The 19190-nt window shown below is 58.1% G+C and overlaps 1 protein-coding gene across 49 annotated transcripts in view; it reads right to left on the reverse strand.

Annotated features, from left to right (window-relative positions):
• Positions 1 to 19190, reverse strand: part of NCOR2 (nuclear receptor corepressor 2) — a 242182-nt gene that overhangs the window by 68710 nt on the left and 154282 nt on the right. For 37 of the 49 annotated variants that reach the window (XM_074008348.1, XM_074008343.1, XM_045366770.3 and 34 more), the window contains 3 exons: positions 8827 to 8963; positions 6948 to 7120; positions 4248 to 4310 (listed from right to left, as the gene is read on the reverse strand). In XM_074008348.1, coding sequence (XP_073864449.1) covers positions 4248 to 4310; positions 6948 to 7120; positions 8827 to 8963 — 373 coding nt within the window. The remainder of the gene's footprint in view (positions 1 to 4247; positions 4311 to 6947; positions 7121 to 8826; positions 8964 to 19190) is intronic. The other 12 variants (XM_074008352.1, XM_074008346.1, XM_074008351.1 and 9 more) reach the window with 2 other exon arrangements.

Below are 19190 nucleotides of genomic sequence, written 5' to 3' on the forward strand. Positions count from 1 at the left end.
CACAAAGCTTCCAGCAGTGCCCGGCACGCAGGACGGCCTCCACGGTGTTATTGGGTGATATTCACTATTATTTCGTGCTCTGGGTGTCAGCCCCTTCCTCGGGGGAGCCCTCTGACTGGCGGCCCCCAGCACCATGGAGGTTCCTCCCATTGTCACTGTACATTTGCTTGGCCGGTGACTTACCTCTGACCCCTATCCCCTGGGTGAAGACAGAGGTGGCGGGGGGCTAAGGCCCCGAGGTGCAGGCACCTGCTCAGGGTCAGACTCTGCAGGAGGCAGACTCTGCAGGGACCCAAACCTAGGGAGCAAGGTCCGGAGACTGCGCCCTAAGCTGACAGCCTGCCACTTCTGAGTGCCTACTGTATACCAAGGACTGTACCTATGTGGCTCGCTCCGCCTTTAAGGCGCCCCTGGGAGGTAGCATCTCTGCCTCATCTGAGAGTACGATGGAAACTGAGGGTGAAACAGATGGGCCAGGCCGAGGTCGGGGGCTAAGGAGTTGCTTGTGGCTACAAAGTGATGGGGAAGTCAGTATGCCCCAGGTGGCACTGCCCTCGGCTCTTCCACGTACGTTCACCAAAACCCCATGAAGGGGGTGTGCTGGGTTGGAGAGCATCCCCCAATGCTTCATGTCCACCAGAACCTATGATGTGACCTTATTTGGAAAAAGGATGTTTGCAGATGTGATCAAGTCAACGTGGGGTCATACTGGATTGGGATGGGTCCTTGTAAGAAGAGGGAAATGTGGACAGAGACACGCAGGGAGAAAGGCACACAAAGACGAAGGCAGAGCCTGCAGGGACACGGTCATGAGCCAAGGACCGCCAAGGCTGCCGGCAGGTGCCAGGGGCTGGGGGAGGTAAGGCAGGCTCCTCCCCAGAGCCTCTGGAGGGAATGCAGCCTCTCGGATGCCTTCAACTTGGACTTCTCATCTCCAGAAGAGTGACAGAATATATAGTTAAGCCACCCAGTTCATGACCCTTTATTATGGCAGCCACAGGAAACACACAGTGGGTGCTCCTTGACTCCCACTGTACAGATGAAGAAACTGAGGCACAGAGAGGTTGACCAGCTTGCCTGAGGTCACACAGCGGAAACATCCAGCGGTTGAGACTTGGTTTCTCCCGAGGGATGGGGCCCCACTGCTGCTCATCCTCCAGGGCCGTGCTGCTAAAGTCTTGCAGAGGCTTCAGGCAGGCTGGGGTCCGAAGGCCCTGGGGAAACCTGGCCGCTTATCTGCCCAGGCTCCCCGAGGGAGGGGTGGGGCTGGCTCATTCCTGAGTGCCCCTGCCATACAGAGGGTTAGGCACTGTGTTGCTGAAATGATGGGTAAAGGATGGGCGCAGACCATCTGCCTCAGCAATAGCCGCTTCTCCAGTCCCTTTTCCTAACTCTTGGTTTTCTGGGCGGAGGCTCCAGAACTTTCCTAGCTTCTCCACCCCCACCCTCTATATGGAGGAGTTGCTGGGGGCTGCCAGCACCTGTCTCCCCGCCCCACCCCCGCTCCCTCCTGCCACCGCCTGGAACACACAGCCATTAGCAGCCACCCTGAGCAGTAATTGTCCAGATTGCTGTAATTCACGGCAGACGAGCACGCTGCTGCTCACGGCATCATTACAAATGTCACTGAGCAGGGCCTCCGCGTGCACGGCCCCCAGGGGACTCTCACTGCCATCTCCACGGGCAGAACCCAGGATGAGCTCACTGTCGTCACTGAGGACCCAACCTTGAGATGGTGGGACACGGGCTCCTCTCTGCCGGTGAGTCATCCCCAGCCGTCCTCCCAGCCTCCAGATCTGCCCTTCCAGAAGGCAAAGAGAGGGCAGGCGCTGTCTCCCAGTTCTCAGGCAATGGGGGGGTCACTGGTGAAGAGGTGGTGGTGACAGCAGGAGACATGAGAGGGGATGGAGAGGCGGTGGGACCCCGGGCTGACCATTTGGGGACGTCCACGTGGAGTCCTCCTATGGGTGGGTGCTCTGGGCAATCTCCCAGCCAACAGGCTAAGATCCCAGGGACTCACGTATGATTAAAAATCTCATATAATTTTACACAAATGCTCACAGCAGCACTCTTCACAACAGCCACATGGAAACAACCTGCACGTCCCCAAGAGATGAACGACTGACAAAATGTGGTCTGCGCAGGTGATGGAATATTATTCAGCCATACAAAGCTACTCAGATGAACCTCAGAACCATCACGCTCCGAGAAAGGAGCCAGACACAAAAGGCCACACACTGTAGGATGCCATTCATTGGAAACGCCCGGAACAGGCCAATCCACAGAGACAGAGAGTGCATTAGTGGCTGCCAGGGGCTGGCAGGGTTGGGGCGGGGCCCTGGGAGGGACTGCTAATGGGTATGGGATTTCCATCTGGGGTGAGAAAAAGTTCCGGAACTAGACAGTGGGGAGGGTTGCACACCAATGCAGATGTACTCAATGCCACTGAGATGTTCACTTTCCAGTGGTTAGAATGGTGAGCTTCAGGTTATGTGTATCGTATCAAAATTAAATAAAAGGCGGGGGGAATCACACGGTCTCAGTAAAGCTTCTTTTGCAGCCTATAATGAAATACATACCAGAAACCACCAAGTGGACATTTAAGACACAGAAACAACTTGGCCTCTCTGGGGGCTGACAGCAGCCCCAGGCCCTACCAGCTGGATACGTGCCCAGGCCCCACTGGCATGCCTCTCGCCCACCACACACAGAGCCGGACCCACTGCAGCGGCAGGCGGGCCCTCCTTCCTGAAAGGTGTAAGGGTCTCTCTGGGTCCAGGCTCACCTCAGCCTGGGGGGTGGAGGGCAGAGGGCCCCTGGAGGAGCTCTGAGGGCGAGGGGCAGGGTCCCGGGGTGAGGGCGGGGGCTATGGGGGTCTTCTCAGGGCTGTGGGGACCCTCAGCACCCCCCACAACTATAGTGGAGGGCGGGTCCGGGTCCAGAAGCCCCGTGGTCCAGCCTGTTCTCAGATACACCTGCCCTTATGTGCCAGGAGCATTCGCTATAAAGGGCCTTTGTTCCCTCCGTAAGTCACGACCTGGAGCTTTCTGCACAAAGAAACCGCACGTCACAGACAGCCTCGACTCCAGCAGGGCCACGGGACCAAGCACGGGGCGGGGACAGGGAGTGGGGGCCTGGGCCTGCTCCCGGCCGCACACACCAGCTCCGGTACCCGTGGCGCTCCTTGGCCTCTGCTTCCTGGCTCCTCGCCCACAAACAGGGACATGGGCGGGGACAGGAACATGCCCCACCTCTTAGATAACAGAGAGCGAGCGCGCCGTGGGAGCCAGGTGCCGCCCCGGCCTCAGCAGTGCTGCCAGTGATGCCCCGGCTCCCACAGCCCCTGCCCTAGGCCAGGTACAGGCGAGGGACGGGGGAGATTCGCTCCGACTCAGCCCACTGTGGGCCCTCACACAGGGTTATCTGATTCCTCACAGCCAACCTGGATGCCCCTCCCACTTAACAGACGGGCAAATGGAGGCCCAGAGTCAGGTCACTGTGCTGGGAAGTAAAGAACTTGGCCAGGAGACAGCACAGCTGAGACGGTCTCCGGCTTAGGAGGAACTGGGCCCCAGCCTCCGCCGTGCTGCACATCACAAGGCCACCTGCAAACTGGGAATGGCTTCCGCTGCCAGCACCAACGCCTGCTGGCTCCCTGCCATGTGACCCGCTCCCACGACTGTCCCCAGCAGCCTGGGTGTCCCCATCCACTCCAGAACCCGTCATCACCCAGACTGGGTGCTCAAACCTAAGACAGGTTTCCAAAGCCCCAGCACACTTGAGCCCAGATGGGGCCTTCGGGGCTCTGCCTAAGGGCTGGACAAACGCCCTGCAGGTCTCCCTGACCCCAGGACTCTTCCGAAATGGCCGCCGGCAAGCTCTGACTGTTCTGAGGCACCCAGGTGTGCTGCCGCTGCTCTGTCCCCAAGGCCAGGAGGTGCTGGCCACAGAGATCACCCAGAAGCCACTCGCTGATTACATGCACAGCACAGGCTGTGTCTCTCTGGGCTGTGCCCTCAAGTCACAAAGCCTAGCCTGACAGTGCAGCTGCACAGACCCATTTTCAGGAGGGTAAAACTGAGGCTCCACGGTGACAAGCCTGAGAACAGCCCGGAACCAGAGCCTCACCAGAGGCCTCACCACAGCCCCTGGTTCAAGGCCAAATGTGTCAACACCCTCCCCAGCACGCGAGTTTCAAGCGCCCTGGACGCAAACCAACAAGGCTTAAAGCCGTGCACACCCCTCACCTTTCTTGGCTGTTTCCATTTCTTCTTCCGTCCAGCGAGAACTCTCATTCAGCTCCATGGAGGCTGAAAAGAAGATGCCAGGTGATTGGCAGGAGCCGGGAAAGGAGGCACTTTGCCTTCCGCCATTTTCTCTCCTTTGAGCCAGGGAGGGAGTGGACTAGGCCTTGACGGTGTCACCCCACGGCTCTGAATCCCATGGGAAGGCCACATTTCAGGCGCCCCTCCCCAGCCAGTACCCATCGTGGCACCTGACTCCTGAGCCTTTATGCTGGGCTGGGGCTGTGCTGGGCAGTCCCACATGCCGTTGGTCGGGGCCAACCTCCACACAAGCCGCCCAGGTCGGGGCACCTGCCATCACCCCATTTTATAGAAGGTGACACTGAAGCAGTCAAGGGCCTTGATCATGACTGCCTCTGCCTGTACTCTGTTGGGAAAGCGGTCACCTGGTGACTTGGTGACCGTGGGACACGAGCTTCAGGTGGGCCAGGACCTCACCTGACCGAGTACCCTCTCGGAGCCCAGCTCTTCCATGACTGTGGGGCTGTCCCATCACGGCAGGATGCTTAGCAACCCTGGACTCTGCACGCTGGATGCCAGCGGCCCCGCTCCAACTGTGACAATCAAAACTGTTCACAGACATCGCCAGGCGTCCCCCAGTGGGGGAGTAAAATCGCCCGTGGTGGAGAAGCCCTGCCCCAGAGGGTAATTTTCGTACCCCCCACCCATCCAGTACAAGGAGGGGCCTCTGGTGTCACTGGGAAGGGACACAGCCTGGCCTTGGGGTTGGCTGGAGGTGGCTGTGTCTCTGCTGTGGCACTATTTTTGGGTCTGTCTGCTGAGCTCCCCTGGATGTGAGCCCTGGTCCTTCTTCTCCAGTTGCTTAAGACCTGTGAGTGGGGTGGGTGCGAGGGATGTCAGTTCATGGACTCAGCGCCTGGAACTGTGCCAGGCGGAGTATGTGTCCAATAGAGGCTGGCTGAGGAGTGGAGGAAGGTTCCAGCAGAAGAGGGGAGACAGCCCCCACCCCCATGGGCAGCCCCATCACCCCTGACAGGCCAGAACCACCCCAGCCTCCCCTATCTCTGCAGCCACAGCCTGGGCCTCTCTGGGACCTCATCGATGCTCCCGTTCCTCCCCACAGGACTCCCAGAGGAAGCCTACAGAAGCCAGCGGTGCCAGGGATGCCGGGGTGCTGAGGGTGCCCGGTGCCAAAAGAGATGTGGAAGGCCCAGGAGTGTGTTTTCCACCCTGCGGCTGAGCCCCCAGCATCAGCCTTGGGTCCGAGAGCACTATCCCCAGAGATCAGGCAGGAAGAAAGCCCTTTCCCTTTCACCCTGGGCCTCCAAGTACACTGCCACCAAAGGGCGGCTGGAAAATACCTACAGGAGCTACACAGGCTCTGTGGCCAATGGGGCTGAGTTCTAATCCCAGCTACACTGAATTTTTTTTTTTTTTTGAGACGGAGTCTCGCGCTGTCGCCCAGGCTGGAGTGCAGTGGCACGATCTCGGCTCACTGTAAGCTCCGCCTCCCGGGTTTACGCCATTCTCCTGCCTCAGCCTCCCAAGTAGCTGGGACTACAAGCACCCGCCACCAAGCCCGGCTAATTTTCTGTATTTTTAGTAAAGACGGGGTTTCATCGTGTTTGCCAGGATGGTCTCAATCTCCTGACCTCATGATCCGCCCGCTTCGGCCTCCCAAAGTGCTGGGATTACCGGCGTAAGCCACCGTGCCCGGCCAGCTACACTGAAATTTTTAGAGAGGCCATGTTTCCTCTCTGAGCTTCAAGTGGGCCATTTACGAAATAGGCCCAAACTACATCCCATGGGAAGAAGAGACAGGTGTGTGAGCCGGACCCTAGGGGACGGTGGGGGTCTGTGGGAGATGAAGCAGCATCTCCACCCTGAGGATGAGCCCTGGCAGGTGGGGCTTCGGCCTGAGCGCTTGGCCCCTGGGTGGGTTCCCGCAGTGGTTGGAGGGCTGGAGCCTAACAGCTAAACAGAGACAACAGGAGCACACCGCTGCCCCCTGTGGCGAATCTTGGGAACTGCCACTGACATCATCTCTTACTTTTTTCCACTTTCTGGGAAGGCAATGAGGGATGAACACCCTTCTCAACAGAAGGGGAAACCGAGGCCCACGGAAGTGAAGGTACAAACCCAGATGCCTACCAGGGTGGAGGCTGGGTGGGGACAAGTAGAGCCCATGACATTCTAAGAAGGGGTGCTGGTTACTTGGCTCCCAACAACTGCCACCTTGTGGCAACCTGGGCCACGCGTGGCCAGATCTTCTGTTTTAAAAACGACAACCAAAAAATCCAGAATTGGTCATTGGGTTTTTTATGTGACATCTTCATGCTCTGAAATCACTTTGGTTGAAGCCACTGAGCTCTTCCTACACCCCAGGCACTGTTCTAGGTGCTTCTCACATAGCAAGTGACTGCAACTCTCCCTCCATGTTTAGAGGTAACCACCGATTTCTCCCACCGAGAACATGAGGACCTTGAGGCACAGAAAGGTTCAGGAATTCACTCTGGGTCACACAGCACATCCAGTAATTAGCACTGGGATTTGACCCTAACCATGTCTTACGTCAGCCCCTTGGCAGTTGCCAATTAACTCAAATTGCACGAAACTTTCATATGAGTGCAACCCGCCACGTCTCCAGCCCCTCCCCCACCTGCATCCTGGCCCCTGGCTCACCTAGCTCAGCACTCTGCTGGGGGGTGATGGCCTCCTCACTGTTGGCCTCATTAGCCATTGAGCGGGTGATGCGGCCTTTGCGTCTCCCCTGGCTGTTGGCAGTTTTGCGGCCTTTGGAGGCCACGGCCTCCTTCTCGTCGTTGTCCTCCCCTGAGGTGTCGTCTGTCTTCTCCCTACAGACCAGAGAGGGGAGACAGGATGGTTTCACCTGAGCCGGGAAATCAAACGGCCACTGGAGGAGACCGTTTCTTCAGCTGGATTTGCACTGCCTGCCAGCAGTGGCGCTAATCAGATGCTAAGAAAGACAGGGAGAGGCCTGAGGTGAGGGTGGCCGGGGGCGGTCTGCAGGGCCTCCCCGTTCACCAGACGTGGGAGTACAGCTGGCAGAACAATGCCAGGCTATTTCTCAAAAGGGAGTTGCGGCCAGGTGTGCTGGGTCACACCTGTAATTGCAGCAGTTTGGGAGGCCAAAGTTGGAGGATCGCTTGAGCCCAGGAGTTTAAGACCAGCCTGGGAAACATAGCAAGACCCCATTTCTACAAAAGAAAAATATCAGAAAATTAGCCAGGTGTGGTGGCATATGCTGATGGTCCCAGCTGCTTGGAAGGCTAAGGCAGGGGGATCTCTTGAGCCTGGGAGGTCGAGGCTGCAGTGAGCCATGATTATACCACTGCACTCCAGCCTGGGCGACAGAACAAGATCCTGTCTCCAAAAAAAAAAAAAAAGAACGGATAGGGGGTGTAACCTGGGCTATCAACTACTTAATTCACCAATAAGGCCACGTGGACAGGTAGTTAATTGGCTGGCTATTTTATTCCCCAAATGGGAGGTACTGGGAACTTTCCTTCTGGGCTGGTGGCTATCTGCAAGACCATTTTATGCACCAAATAGATACTGTCTGCAAGACTATTTGGTGAACTAAATGGAGGTGTGGGCTGGCAGCAATTTACAGGGCCATTTTATTCACCACAGAGGAGCTATTTCCAGAGGGGCTCTATAAGAGGCAATACATTGGCCTTCAGTATTATCAAGGGCCAGGTGTCTTAGGCATTGGCAGGAGGAAACTCTCTTGCCGGTTTTATGCAGGCCTAGCCTGCAGGCCTAGTTGAGGTGTGTGGGGGTGTTCGCAACCTCGATACACAAGCTGGGGCTCTTGCAGAAGCAACTGGGGAGAGTTTTACTGCGGGAGGCTCAGATTGATCACCTCCACCTTCCCATTCATCTTCCTGAAAGGCCCTTGCTGGAAGTGTCTGGGAGACGGGGTGAGGAAGCCAGATGTTCTCTGAAGCCAAATTCCTGAGCCCATTACAGGTACCTGGCGCTAAGTCGTGCCGCCCCCCTTTCTCCAGCTGGCTGCACTCCCGCAGCCCCTGGCAGGCACAGGAGGCCGTCACGGCCCCCACGGTGAGGCTGTGCCTTGATCTGCAAGAACTCACACTGCCATCAATGATTCTAAAGGTGACAGCAGCCGCCTGCACACCTAGTCCTTCCAGGAGTGCCTCTGATCCCCCCTTCCCCCCTCCTGGCGCCTCAGGAGGCGAGAGCGGGAGGAGGAGGGGAGGCAGAGAGTTCCAAAGTCATTGCCTGGATTTATTAGCTCAGGAGTGGAGCTCAAATGAGCTATCAGTCTCTAAAGTCTCCAGAGGGTTGGAGAAAGAAAGGGAGAGCGGATATGGGGGGGAGCCGGGAAGGAGGAGGAGGGCGATGGGAGGGCTTCTGGAAGGGGGGCTGTCAGGGGCAGCCGAGCAGAAAGCCCTCTCCCCTGCTCACGGGCAATTGGTGGACGCCCCACCCATCTCTACAAAGGGCTCCCCAGACCCGTGTGCCACCTGGGTTGGGTCAGCAGCCGGGCCCTGCAGGGGACAGCGGGCTGCCTTACTTGAGGAGGTCTTCCTTGTCGTTCTCCACCTCCGGCTTCTCCTCCTCCTTCTCCGCCTCCTTTTCCTTCTCCTTCTCATCTTTCTCCTCCTGGCTGCTGCGGGGCATGGGCTGCTGCTGCTGCTGCTGTTGCTGCTGCTGTCAGACCCCGGGGGAGGGCAGAGGGGAGTGGGGAGGGAAGGAAACCATGAACAGGTGAATCTCTGCACCTGGGCTCAGCCTGAGCTGGGGAGGAGGAAAAAAACACGTGGGGTCCACCCAGAAGAGGCCATAAACAACCGGGAAGCCAGGCCCCACTGGCATGAGCTGGGGAGAGGCACCGCCCGGGGTCCTGCCGCCCTAGGGGCCTGGGTAGGCGGAGTTGGGGTGAGGGGCAGGAAGCACTGGTGTCAGAAGTGCTGGCTTCAATTCCTGCCCTTTCCACACAGTGGCTGTGTGCGCTTGGATGAGGGTCTTAACCTCTCTGTGCTGATTCCTTTGCCTTGGCAACGTGAGTATTCAGCATGCCTGTGCCTCAGCTGAGGGGTGGGAGGTTGAAATGAGAGAATCCTCGCCATGCTTACATGCGCATCTGGCCCAGATATTTAAGAGGGGCAGAAGTGATCCGGGCCCCAGAGGTGCCCTGGTGAGCCTCAGCAGGGGTGCCTGAGCATCTGGGAAGGTGGGGACACACCCCTGACGGCCCAGCCCTGCCCCCAACAGAGCTGAGGCCACCTCTCTAAGCCTCTGTCTCTGAGTCTGTACAACGGGGAGGTGGGGGGATGCCCGATTCCCCAGAGCCCAGGAAGGCCCCAGGCCTGCGTGGAGGTGGCCGCTCCTGCTGTCTCCCTCGCATGCCGGCACCCCAGGGGGACAGAACAAGCCCATTTTACAGAGCAGATCAGAGAGGCTGGGAGCCAAGCCAGCCTCCTAACTTGGGCCTCTTCCTGTTGTCTGCCTCCCCAACCTGTCCCAGCCACTCTGGGCCCGCCGCCCCTCCCCTCACCGACATAGAGGAAGGAGTGTGAGCTCCTCCCCGCACTGCCTCCCGATTTCCTTTCATCCCGCCTGATTTCTTTTAAAGCACACACTGATTTTCTTGGACACCCCAAGGTCCTCCCTGCAGGCAGCTGCCAAACCAGACCGTCTTTCCATCCCTTTGAGCCAAGCGAAATAAAAATAAACCCCAAAGCCTTTTAATGTGTACCAGGGGCACAGTCACACCAATGTTTCAAACCAGGGAGCGAGAACTCCAAGCAGATAGAAGAGGAGGGGTCGGGAAGGTGAGAGAGGCCCCTTCTCCGGCCTTTCCTTCCTGCCAGGAACAGGCGCGGGCCCTGCACACAACGCTCTCTCCAGTCTCTTTTCATTTAGGATGGGGCAGAGAAACAGAGCAAGGGTCTCACGGCTGCAGGCAACCGTGGGCTCTCTGAGGCTGCTGCTGGGTCCAGGGCAGAACCTCGGGCCTGCATCTGCCTCTCTTCCCCAGGAATCCCACACCACCGTGTTCTGTAAGAGGAGCCAGGAAGGGGCAGAGTGGCCCAATGACTTGGAACAGTCTCCCCGCCCCAGGTTGCTGCTGATTCCCCAACAGGTGTCCGGTGTTCTGGGACCAGCCTGTTCTCCCTCTCCTGACCTCAAACCCTCAAACGTAACCTTTAAACAGCCGCCAGGTGAAGACTCTTGGAGGCAGAAGCTGGGGCAGGAGGTTTTTTAGGCTTGTTCCTACAGTGTCCTTTCTGTCCACATTTGCCCGATGTGGGCAGAGGTGGGGACCTGGGGAAGGAGCCCTGCCCCCTGGGCTGCCCGGCCTGGATGCCGTCTCCCTGGGTCAGATGTCCCTGGCAACAGCCCAGGGCCGGAGTCTGGGCAGGGCCGGGGCTTTTGAATCACATGGAGCTTGGTGTCTCCTGAGACCACACTCAGCTACGTCTCTGCCAAGAAGCATCCCTCCTGATGGGCAGCATCCCTCCTGATGGGAGCAGCGGCCACAGAGCCTCCTTCCCGGAGCATTTGCCCGTTCGCCCCTGCGTCTAGGCTGGTGGGGGCTTCATGACCCCCTGGGGCCTCACCCATGGACCCACAAAGCAGGTTAATGTCTGCCCTGGCATGGCCAGTAAATGCAGCTCCACACCCATCAGGCCGCAGGCAGGGGCCAGTCGGGAGAGGGGTGCACCTGGGCCAGGCCCTGAGCTACGAACCTTCCCCACTGGAGCTCTCCTCCGAGTCCTCAGAAAAGCCCAAGGAGGAAGAGGCTGGTGCAGAGGAGAAAATCCCCACAGATCCCCGAGAGCTAACTATACACCCAGCACTGTGCTGTCCATTTTACATGGGCCGGCTCCTGGCCCCTCTGAAGTCCTGATGGAGATGAAAACACCATGAGTAACAGTGACCCAGAGGGATGTCATGGTGGGTCACCCACCCCCTGTACCACACCAAGTACTTTGCAAACACTATTCCAGCCTCAGAAATAGGAGAGCCATGATCACTGGCCACATTCTGCAGAGGAGGAAACTGAGGCTCAGAGAGGCAAAGCTTCAAGGTCTCGGAGCAAAGAAGGCTGACAGCCCAGCATGTGGGGGATGTGACCCTGCTGTCCCCAAAGCCCCAGCTGAGAGTCTCAGCCAATCCCCGGCCAGGATCTAGGGTTTGTGTTCTGCAGACTCGCCAGCCCGCCCCGTCTACCTGTCCTACCTGCCCCCTACTCCACACTCTACAAGCCCTGCCAGGGCCTGCCCACAACCCCCTCTCTCCTGGATGGTCAACCCCCATGTCTCCATGTTCGATCGCTCACGGTGCCACATGCCTGGCTCCATCCCACATGGTCTCCCCTACCCACCCACCCGTCCATCTTACAGAAGAGGAAACTGAGGCACCAAGTGCAATCCTGTCACCAAGCCCTGCCTCCTCCTCTTACCTGACATGTTAACAAGCCCCCAGGGCAGGGGTGCCTTCCACCCTCACCCTCTGGTTGGAGTGGATGCAGCAACACCCACTAGCACAAGGTGGCCCCTTCTGGGCCACCCTGCAGCCAAGGCCTAGGGCCCTGTGCACGGGCTCCTCACTTCCTGTGGGCTCAACATCTCCTGTGGGAGAGGCATCCCTGCAGCCCACGTTGAGTGAGTCTGGTAGCGGAAGATGAAAAGGAGGAATGCCAGAGCAGCCCTGGCCTTAAAACATGCTTTCCAGTGGGACAGACCCCGGGAGCCTTAATGACGAACATCTGCAGGGTCTCGCAGCGGCCACCCGGGAGGCCGAGGGACTGATTTAGGGCTGCTCATACTCGCTGCTGGGAGATTGCGCAGGGAGAGGGAGGCCCCAGCTCACAACTCCGGAGGCGCTGGGGGGACCTGGCAGCCGGCTCAGCCCCCAAAGCCTTCTTTGTTTTAGGGCAGCAGGTGCAGCGACCAACACTGGCGAGGCTGGGCTGCCGGGTCTTGGGCCTGTCCACAGAGTGGCAGAACTGCACTTGCTGGGCTTCCCAGGCCACTGAGGTCCATGGTTCTCAAGGTCCTATGACATTGGCTGCACATTCAGATCTCATGGGGAGCCCTGAGAAGTCCTGATGCCCAGGCCACACCCCACACCAATGACATCCGAATCTCTGGGCCAAGACCCAGGCATTCGTATGTTAAATTCCAGGTTATCCCGATGGGCAGCCAGATTTGAGAACCAGTGCTTTACCAGGGACTGGCAAACGTTTTCTGTAAGGGCCAGAGGATAAGTATGCGGTCTCGGTCACCCCCCTACTCAACTCTGCCAGTGTCTTGTGAAAGCAGCCCTTGTATCAAAAAAGGGCATGGCTGTGTGCCAGTAAAACTTTATTTACAAAAGCAGGTGGTGGGCCGGATTTGGCCTGCAGGCTTTCGTTAGAGCACCCTGCTCCAGGCCAGTGCTACCCACACCTGAAGGTGCATACACATCCCCTGCCAATTCCCACTCAGTGGGTCTGGGGTGGGACCTGGGACTCTGCATTTCTACCCAGCGCCAGGAGAAGCTGCCACGGCTGGCCTCAGACCCCACTGAGGAGGGAGGCCTTCAAGAATCCTTGTCTCACAAGGCACACAAAGGACTCTCTGTGCAGCAGAAAACGCCTGTGGGCACCATTCCCTCGATGTGAGGGGCCTGAAAGAAGGGGAATCAGAAAGAACTAGAAGCCAGCTCCACTATCTCAAAGGACCTCGCCCTTGTGGTGGAGGGCTACCTCTGCCTTTCAGACGTGCCACTGGTCAGGCCGACGGTGGGTCTGTGCCCCGTGTATGGTCAGAAACATCCCCCCAAACCACAGCACAACTCTGTGGCAAACCCTACTGGATCTATGGTTAGCCAGAGCCACTGGCCCAAAGCCCCAAGGGACACCTGCCCCCAGCTCTGGACAATGAACCCGTAACCCTGAGCCTGCCAGACAAGTAGCGCATGACCGGGCCCGTGCAGAAGCCCCAGACCGCGGGCTATGCAGAAAACTATCTCAATAAAAACAACGAACAAGCTGAGCACATCTGATGAGGCCTTCTCCTAATCGCTTCCTGTTACCTGTTACTTGAATCCTCCCAACAACTGGTATCATCCCAGTTTTATGGATGAGAATGCAAAGACACAGGGAGGTTAAGTAACTCAACCAAGGTCACACAGCATTTCCTAGAAGGTCCTACATCCAGGTGCCCTACCTCCGCCCTCGGTTGGGGGTTCACAGCCTCCTCCCTAAGCCCATTTAAGCCAAATGATGCCATTGCCTGATTCTTTCCCTCCGCCAGCATGCCCTGAACCCCCAAGGGGCACACCAGCCGCTGAAAGATGTGGCCCCCAACTGTATGGAGCTTGCACTTAGGTTGACAAAGACAGGCCAGATGGAGGTGACGGTGATGAGGACACATTCAAAAGGCACATTCATGGTGCAGACGAGGCAGCCAGGTGTGCTGACATGCAAGGAGAGGGAAGGGGCTTTGGCAGAGCAGGAGGCCTCTGAGGCATGGCGACAGGAAAATGGCCTCTGTGCCTACCAAGTGGCACTTTGGGGCATGGCTGGAGGGCCTGGCCAGGGCTAACACCCATGCTCAGAAATACACGTGGCATCCTGACGGCGGCAGGAGCCCCTGGGGACCTTTCTCGAAAGGTGCAGGGGTGGCGGGGAGTCACATGACCCGCCCCATGTTAAAAGGCGATCCAACAGCAGGTCGCGGGAAGGAAGACGGTGGACTCCGGGAATGAGAGGGGAGAGTCCAGTGAGAAGGTGCTGCGACCATCCAGGTAGGGGCTGATGAGATTTAATTCTCAGATGCTAAGTCCTTACAAATGTGTCAGGAGAGCTTTCCAATACCCAGCAGCACCGTCTGTGGCTCAATCTCATGCACTCATTCAACAAACGCTTCACTGAGTATCTACCACGTGCCAGGTGCCCCTGAGGGGGCATCCTCATGACACCTTCCACCTGCTGGCAGTGTAGGGACGGGGATCCCAGGAGCCTGGGACTGGTGTGGAGAGTGGGGTCGGGGTCAGACCTGAGGCAGAACAGAGTTTCCTGTTGCTGGCAGCTTTTCCCTAACACCTGCTCTCTGCCCCTCGGATTCTCCTGTCCTTGCTGGGGAAAATGCAGTCGGGGGAGGCCGTCTCACTGCATAAGGGTTGTCTTTTTATAAGATATACCAAGGTGTGCTGGAGCCAGTGGCTACCAGCTCATGGCCGTTATTAAAAATGGAAACACATAATCTTACAATTGAAGAAATTATGGCCTGGCAAGGTGACTCACACTTGTCATCTCAGTGCTTTGGGAGGGCCAGGCAGGAGGATCGTCTGAGGTGGGAGTTCAGACCAGCCTGGACAACATAGTGAGACCCCATCGCTACCAATCAGCTGGTGGTGCTAATTTTAATTAGGTGGTGCATCCCTGTAACTCCAGCTACTCAGGAGGCTAAGGTGGGAGGAAACCTTGAGCCTGGGAGGTCAAGGCTGCAGTGAGCTTCAACTGCACCACTGCACTGTAACCTGGGTGACAGAGCAAGACTCTATCTCTAAAAAAATAATAAACTTAAAAAAAAAAAAAGAAAACAAAGGTTACAAGCACTCCAAGGGCATCGCTTCCTGATCATCTGGCTACACGGAGCTACGAAGTCATCTGTGCCGTGGAGGCGCTTTCCGCCAACGGCACGCACAGGGCGAGGACAGGGTAAGAGAGCTTGGTGCTGGGGGCATCTTTCCCCAGTTCCAAGTCAGTGGCAGCACGTTTTCGCGTGGCGCTGGGCACGGTGGGAGGATTTATTTACACCATGGCAACCGGCACGTGCTACAAACTCAGCTTCCCCCTACGGAAAGCTGGTTGTTAAACATTTACCAGCACTCCACGGCAGAAAGATGCGTGTCGACAGAACGTGAGCAACATTTAACATGCGCGTGGAAGGCTGTTTCGCCTGTACAGATGTGTGCTGTGCCAGCCGAGGCTCTGTGTAAATCCTAATTCAGATCCCGTCCTGCAACTCGGCGTCAAATCCACAGCCCCTGCTCCTGCTCTGAGGCCGGGATTCCTGGCCCCTGCCCACCTCCCTCAGAGCAGCTCTCCCTGTGCCCACCACCTGCCTCCTGGAAGTTGGCCTGCATGTTCCTGCTTCAGGGCCTTTGCACGTGCTGTGCCCATGGTCTGGGGTGCTCCCCCCACTTCTGCCTGGCCAGTCCCTTCTTATTACGCAGGTCTGAGCCCAAGGGACACCTCCTCAGAGAAGCCTTGGGGCCAGCTCCCTAGAAGCTGCCGTCCTGCCCAGCAGTGGCCTCCTGACCCTGGCTTACATGTTTGCCCTTTAACTCTCTCTCAAACTGCCACACTGATGGACCTGCGCATGGTTCAAACCCCCCATGGGTGTGGGCTCCAGGGACCCTGTTTGCCCTTTTTTTTAGAGGCAGGGTCTTGCTTGTTGCCCAGGCTGAAGGGCACGGTGGCATGAGCACGGCTCACTGCAGCCTCCACCTTCTGGGCTCAAGTGGTCCTTCCACCTCAGCCTCCCAAGAAGCTGGGACCACAGGAGCATTCCACCTCACCCGGCTAATTTTTAAATTTTTTTGTAGAGATGGGGTCTCACTATGTTGCCCAGGCTGGTCTTGAACTCCTGGGCTCAAGTGATCCACCTACCTCAGCCTCTGAAAGTGCTGGGACTACAGGCATGAGCCACCGCACCTGGTTGACCTTGTTTGTCTTGTCCACGAGGGAATCACCTAGAATGACGTCCCCGCAGAACAGACTCAAACACCGCCCATCCTCCAGGGACAACCTGCCGGCTGTGAGCCTGCCAGGGCCCCTCCCTCAGCGCCTCCAGCTGCCAGACACGAAGGCTGGTGTTCTGGGAACTACTTCCTGACTCCAGCAGCCCAGCTTGAGATGCACCCCCCGCCCCCTCGAGCCTGACCAATCCGCTGCCTGGGGAGCGCTCACATTTTCCACCTCCTTCTGCCTCTCTGATGCGGTCGCCCCTACACTGCATTCTGGCCGATGCAAAGGCCATGTTTGTCTTTTCCTCAACCTGCAGCCTGATCTGCTCTATGCCTGGGCTCCGGCCCACCCACCAGCTGCCTTTCCTGGGAGCAACATCCCTGACTGCAGGACTCAGGGAGCCCCCAACTATCTCCCCACCTAGCACAAAGCTGGGCAGGAAACCAGAGACATCTGCTCACTTCAACCCTAAATCTGCACCCAATCCTGCCCAGCCCAGCTGGCCCTGAGTGGAGAGGACGTGGCCACCTCCTCCAGCAGGCCTGGGAAAGTCGGCACCACCAGAAGGTTGTGGGCCCATCCTGGCCCAGCCCCAGGCAGGCAGCAGGTTTGAAACAAGATGCAAGCCCTCAGTCTGGGAGCTGAAACACAGCCTGGGGCGATCTGGCCCGCCCTGCCACCGGTCCCCACCATCAAGTGACTTCAGCACCTAGGGGAGGCGGCTGGCCCTGAACGCCAGCACCCACCGCACAGCGGCTGCCCCTCCCCGGGGACCAAGCCTGGCTGCTCCTGCCCTGAAACAGCCTTCCCGGTCACACTGTTCCCCGTGCAAGCTGTCTGAGTGCCACAGCGAGAAGAACAAGGTCACCAGTCCCTCTGCAAAGAGCCGGGAGAGGAGAGACGGAGGAGGCAGAGGAGAGGGGGCCGTAGTGGGAGGGAGGAGAGAAAAAGGGAGAGAGGTGGGGGAGGAGCAAAGACCTGGAGGAGAAAGGTTGAGAGGAGAGACCCAGGGACAGGGTGAGGAGGGGAGGGGGCAGGGGAGGAGGAAGAGAAGAGATGCGGAGAGAGAGAGAGAGAAAGGGGGATAGAGGGAGCTAGAGACAGAGTTAAAAGACTTAGATGGGGAAAACAGAGAAGGGAAAGCACACACAGAGAAATAGACGAGATGTGGACACAGAGATAGAGAGACAGAGAGAAAGGGGAAGGAAGACATGGCAAGAGAAACAGACATAGCCACCCATGCACGCACGCACACACACACACACACAGAGAGAGAGAGAGAGAGAGAAATAGAAACCTAGAAAAATGCAGGAGGCTCAGAGCTGGTGGCTTGGGCAGAGCAGACCCAGAGGGACAGAGATGGGGAGCGGTGGAGAGTGGGCACAGGTAGGACAGCAGCAGTCCGGGGCAGGGCCTCGGCCTCCCTGGGCTTCCTCCTTGGACCCAGGCTGGATGAGTGGAGCCCCGGACGGGCTGTTCCCCTCTCAGTGTTCCATCTCTGCAGAAAGAAAGGCCTCCTTGGCCACATGAACCCCTATTGCTGCGGGAAGGCCATGTTGGCTACCAGGGGCTGGGCCCTGCCACCTGGCCTAGCCAGCCTCACATCCTCACTCCCCCACGGTCTGTAGTCAGGCCCCAGCATTCCTGGGCTCTGGTTTTGCAATTCACTAGGATAACACGGCCCTTCCATCGGTGAATCATGAACTATAAACCACTGTGCCAGCGCTTGAGCTGCTCCCGCCCGCTGCCCCACAATCGTGATTCACCTCAGGGTGGTGGCGATGGGGCTTGGAGCCCAGGAGAGGATGCTCAGGCCTCAACCCAGCCTCCAGGCTCAAAAGCCAATCTCAGGGGCCAGGTTCCGGGAGGTGGGGGCTCAGCCCTCCCTTGCCAAAGCTCAGGCGTGTGGAGTCTCATGGGGGTGGGTGTGGAGCAGCTAGCATTCCAAAAGCCTACGCCTGGGCCTGCATCCCCCTGTGTCAGAATACAGAGAAGCTTCCAGAAAGAGGATGGCACTCTCCATTAAACAAGAAGGCAATCCCACTACTCCAAACAGTCATGCACATCCCTCACCTCCAGCCGGCCACAAGGCTGAGCACCAGTGCCGTGGATGCCAAGGTGGGCCAGAGTGAAGGCGGCCACATGCAGCGTGAGTCTGAGTCCAGAGACGTCCCATGGCCAGCACTTTCAATCAAGGACTTTTATATTCCACTTTATAACCATCCAAGTTTCAGAAACGCAGCCATCGAAATGACACACAAACTGCTTTGGTATAGGGCATATGGTGTGGGGGTGACAGGGCAGAGAAGGGCCGGCACAGGTCCAGGCCTGGTCCAAGCGCTTCAGACAGGGCGGGTGTCCTTGGGATGACACGGTGGCATTGGCGTCTTGCTGCCAGGCTGTGGTTAAGCATTCGGGTGGCCACAGCATCTATAAAGCGTGGCTTTGCAAACATGCAGATGCACAGGCTGCCTCCTCAGCTGGACTGGCCGGACGTCCCTTCTGGAAGGGGCTGGCTGCGCTCGGCTGTCAGGCCCGCTGACAATAACTCAGCTCAGAGCTGCCTCATCCAAGTTGGGCCCTGGCCAGGGAGGCCGCTGCCCATCCCAAACACCTGGGAAGGGCCGTTCCAGCTCGAGTGTACCCCCATGGGTGGTCCGGGCTGTCGGGAAGCCCACCTCGGGCTTGACAACCCCTTCAGCCACCCTGCTCCCTGCTCGGGGGCTGACCCCCAGCACCGAGGTTCTCAGCAGGGTCCTAGACCAGTGCCTGGGAGCTCCTTGGAAATGCAGTCTTGGGTCTCAGCCCTATTGTGGGGTGAGGGGTGCAGCCCAGCGACTGGCTTTCCCCAGCCCTTCCGGTGATTCCAACATGCACTCACATCTGAGGACTCGGACTGGGACATGTCCCCTCACAAGGCAGACCTTGGCCTCAGTGGGGGGGACTCCAGGAGGGCACAGCCCCAGGATGCTGGCTACAGCCATCCCAGTGTGGTCAGTGGTGTCTGAGGGAGTCGGAAGCCTCACCGCTGGGGAAAGTGCACGGCCCAGTGTCCCTGGAGTCACTTCTCACCCCAGCCCACAGGCTTGCCCTCCCTCGGGATCCCACCACAGCCTCCACTTCAATCCCCCCTTGACAAATGGCGAAAGGAGGGGCACCCATGTCCTTGGTCCTGAGCCATGCACCCCCCA

The sequence above is a fragment of the Macaca fascicularis genome, chromosome 11 (assembly GCF_037993035.2).
Source record: "Macaca fascicularis isolate 582-1 chromosome 11, T2T-MFA8v1.1".
Lineage (NCBI taxonomy): Eukaryota > Metazoa > Chordata > Mammalia > Primates > Cercopithecidae > Macaca > Macaca fascicularis.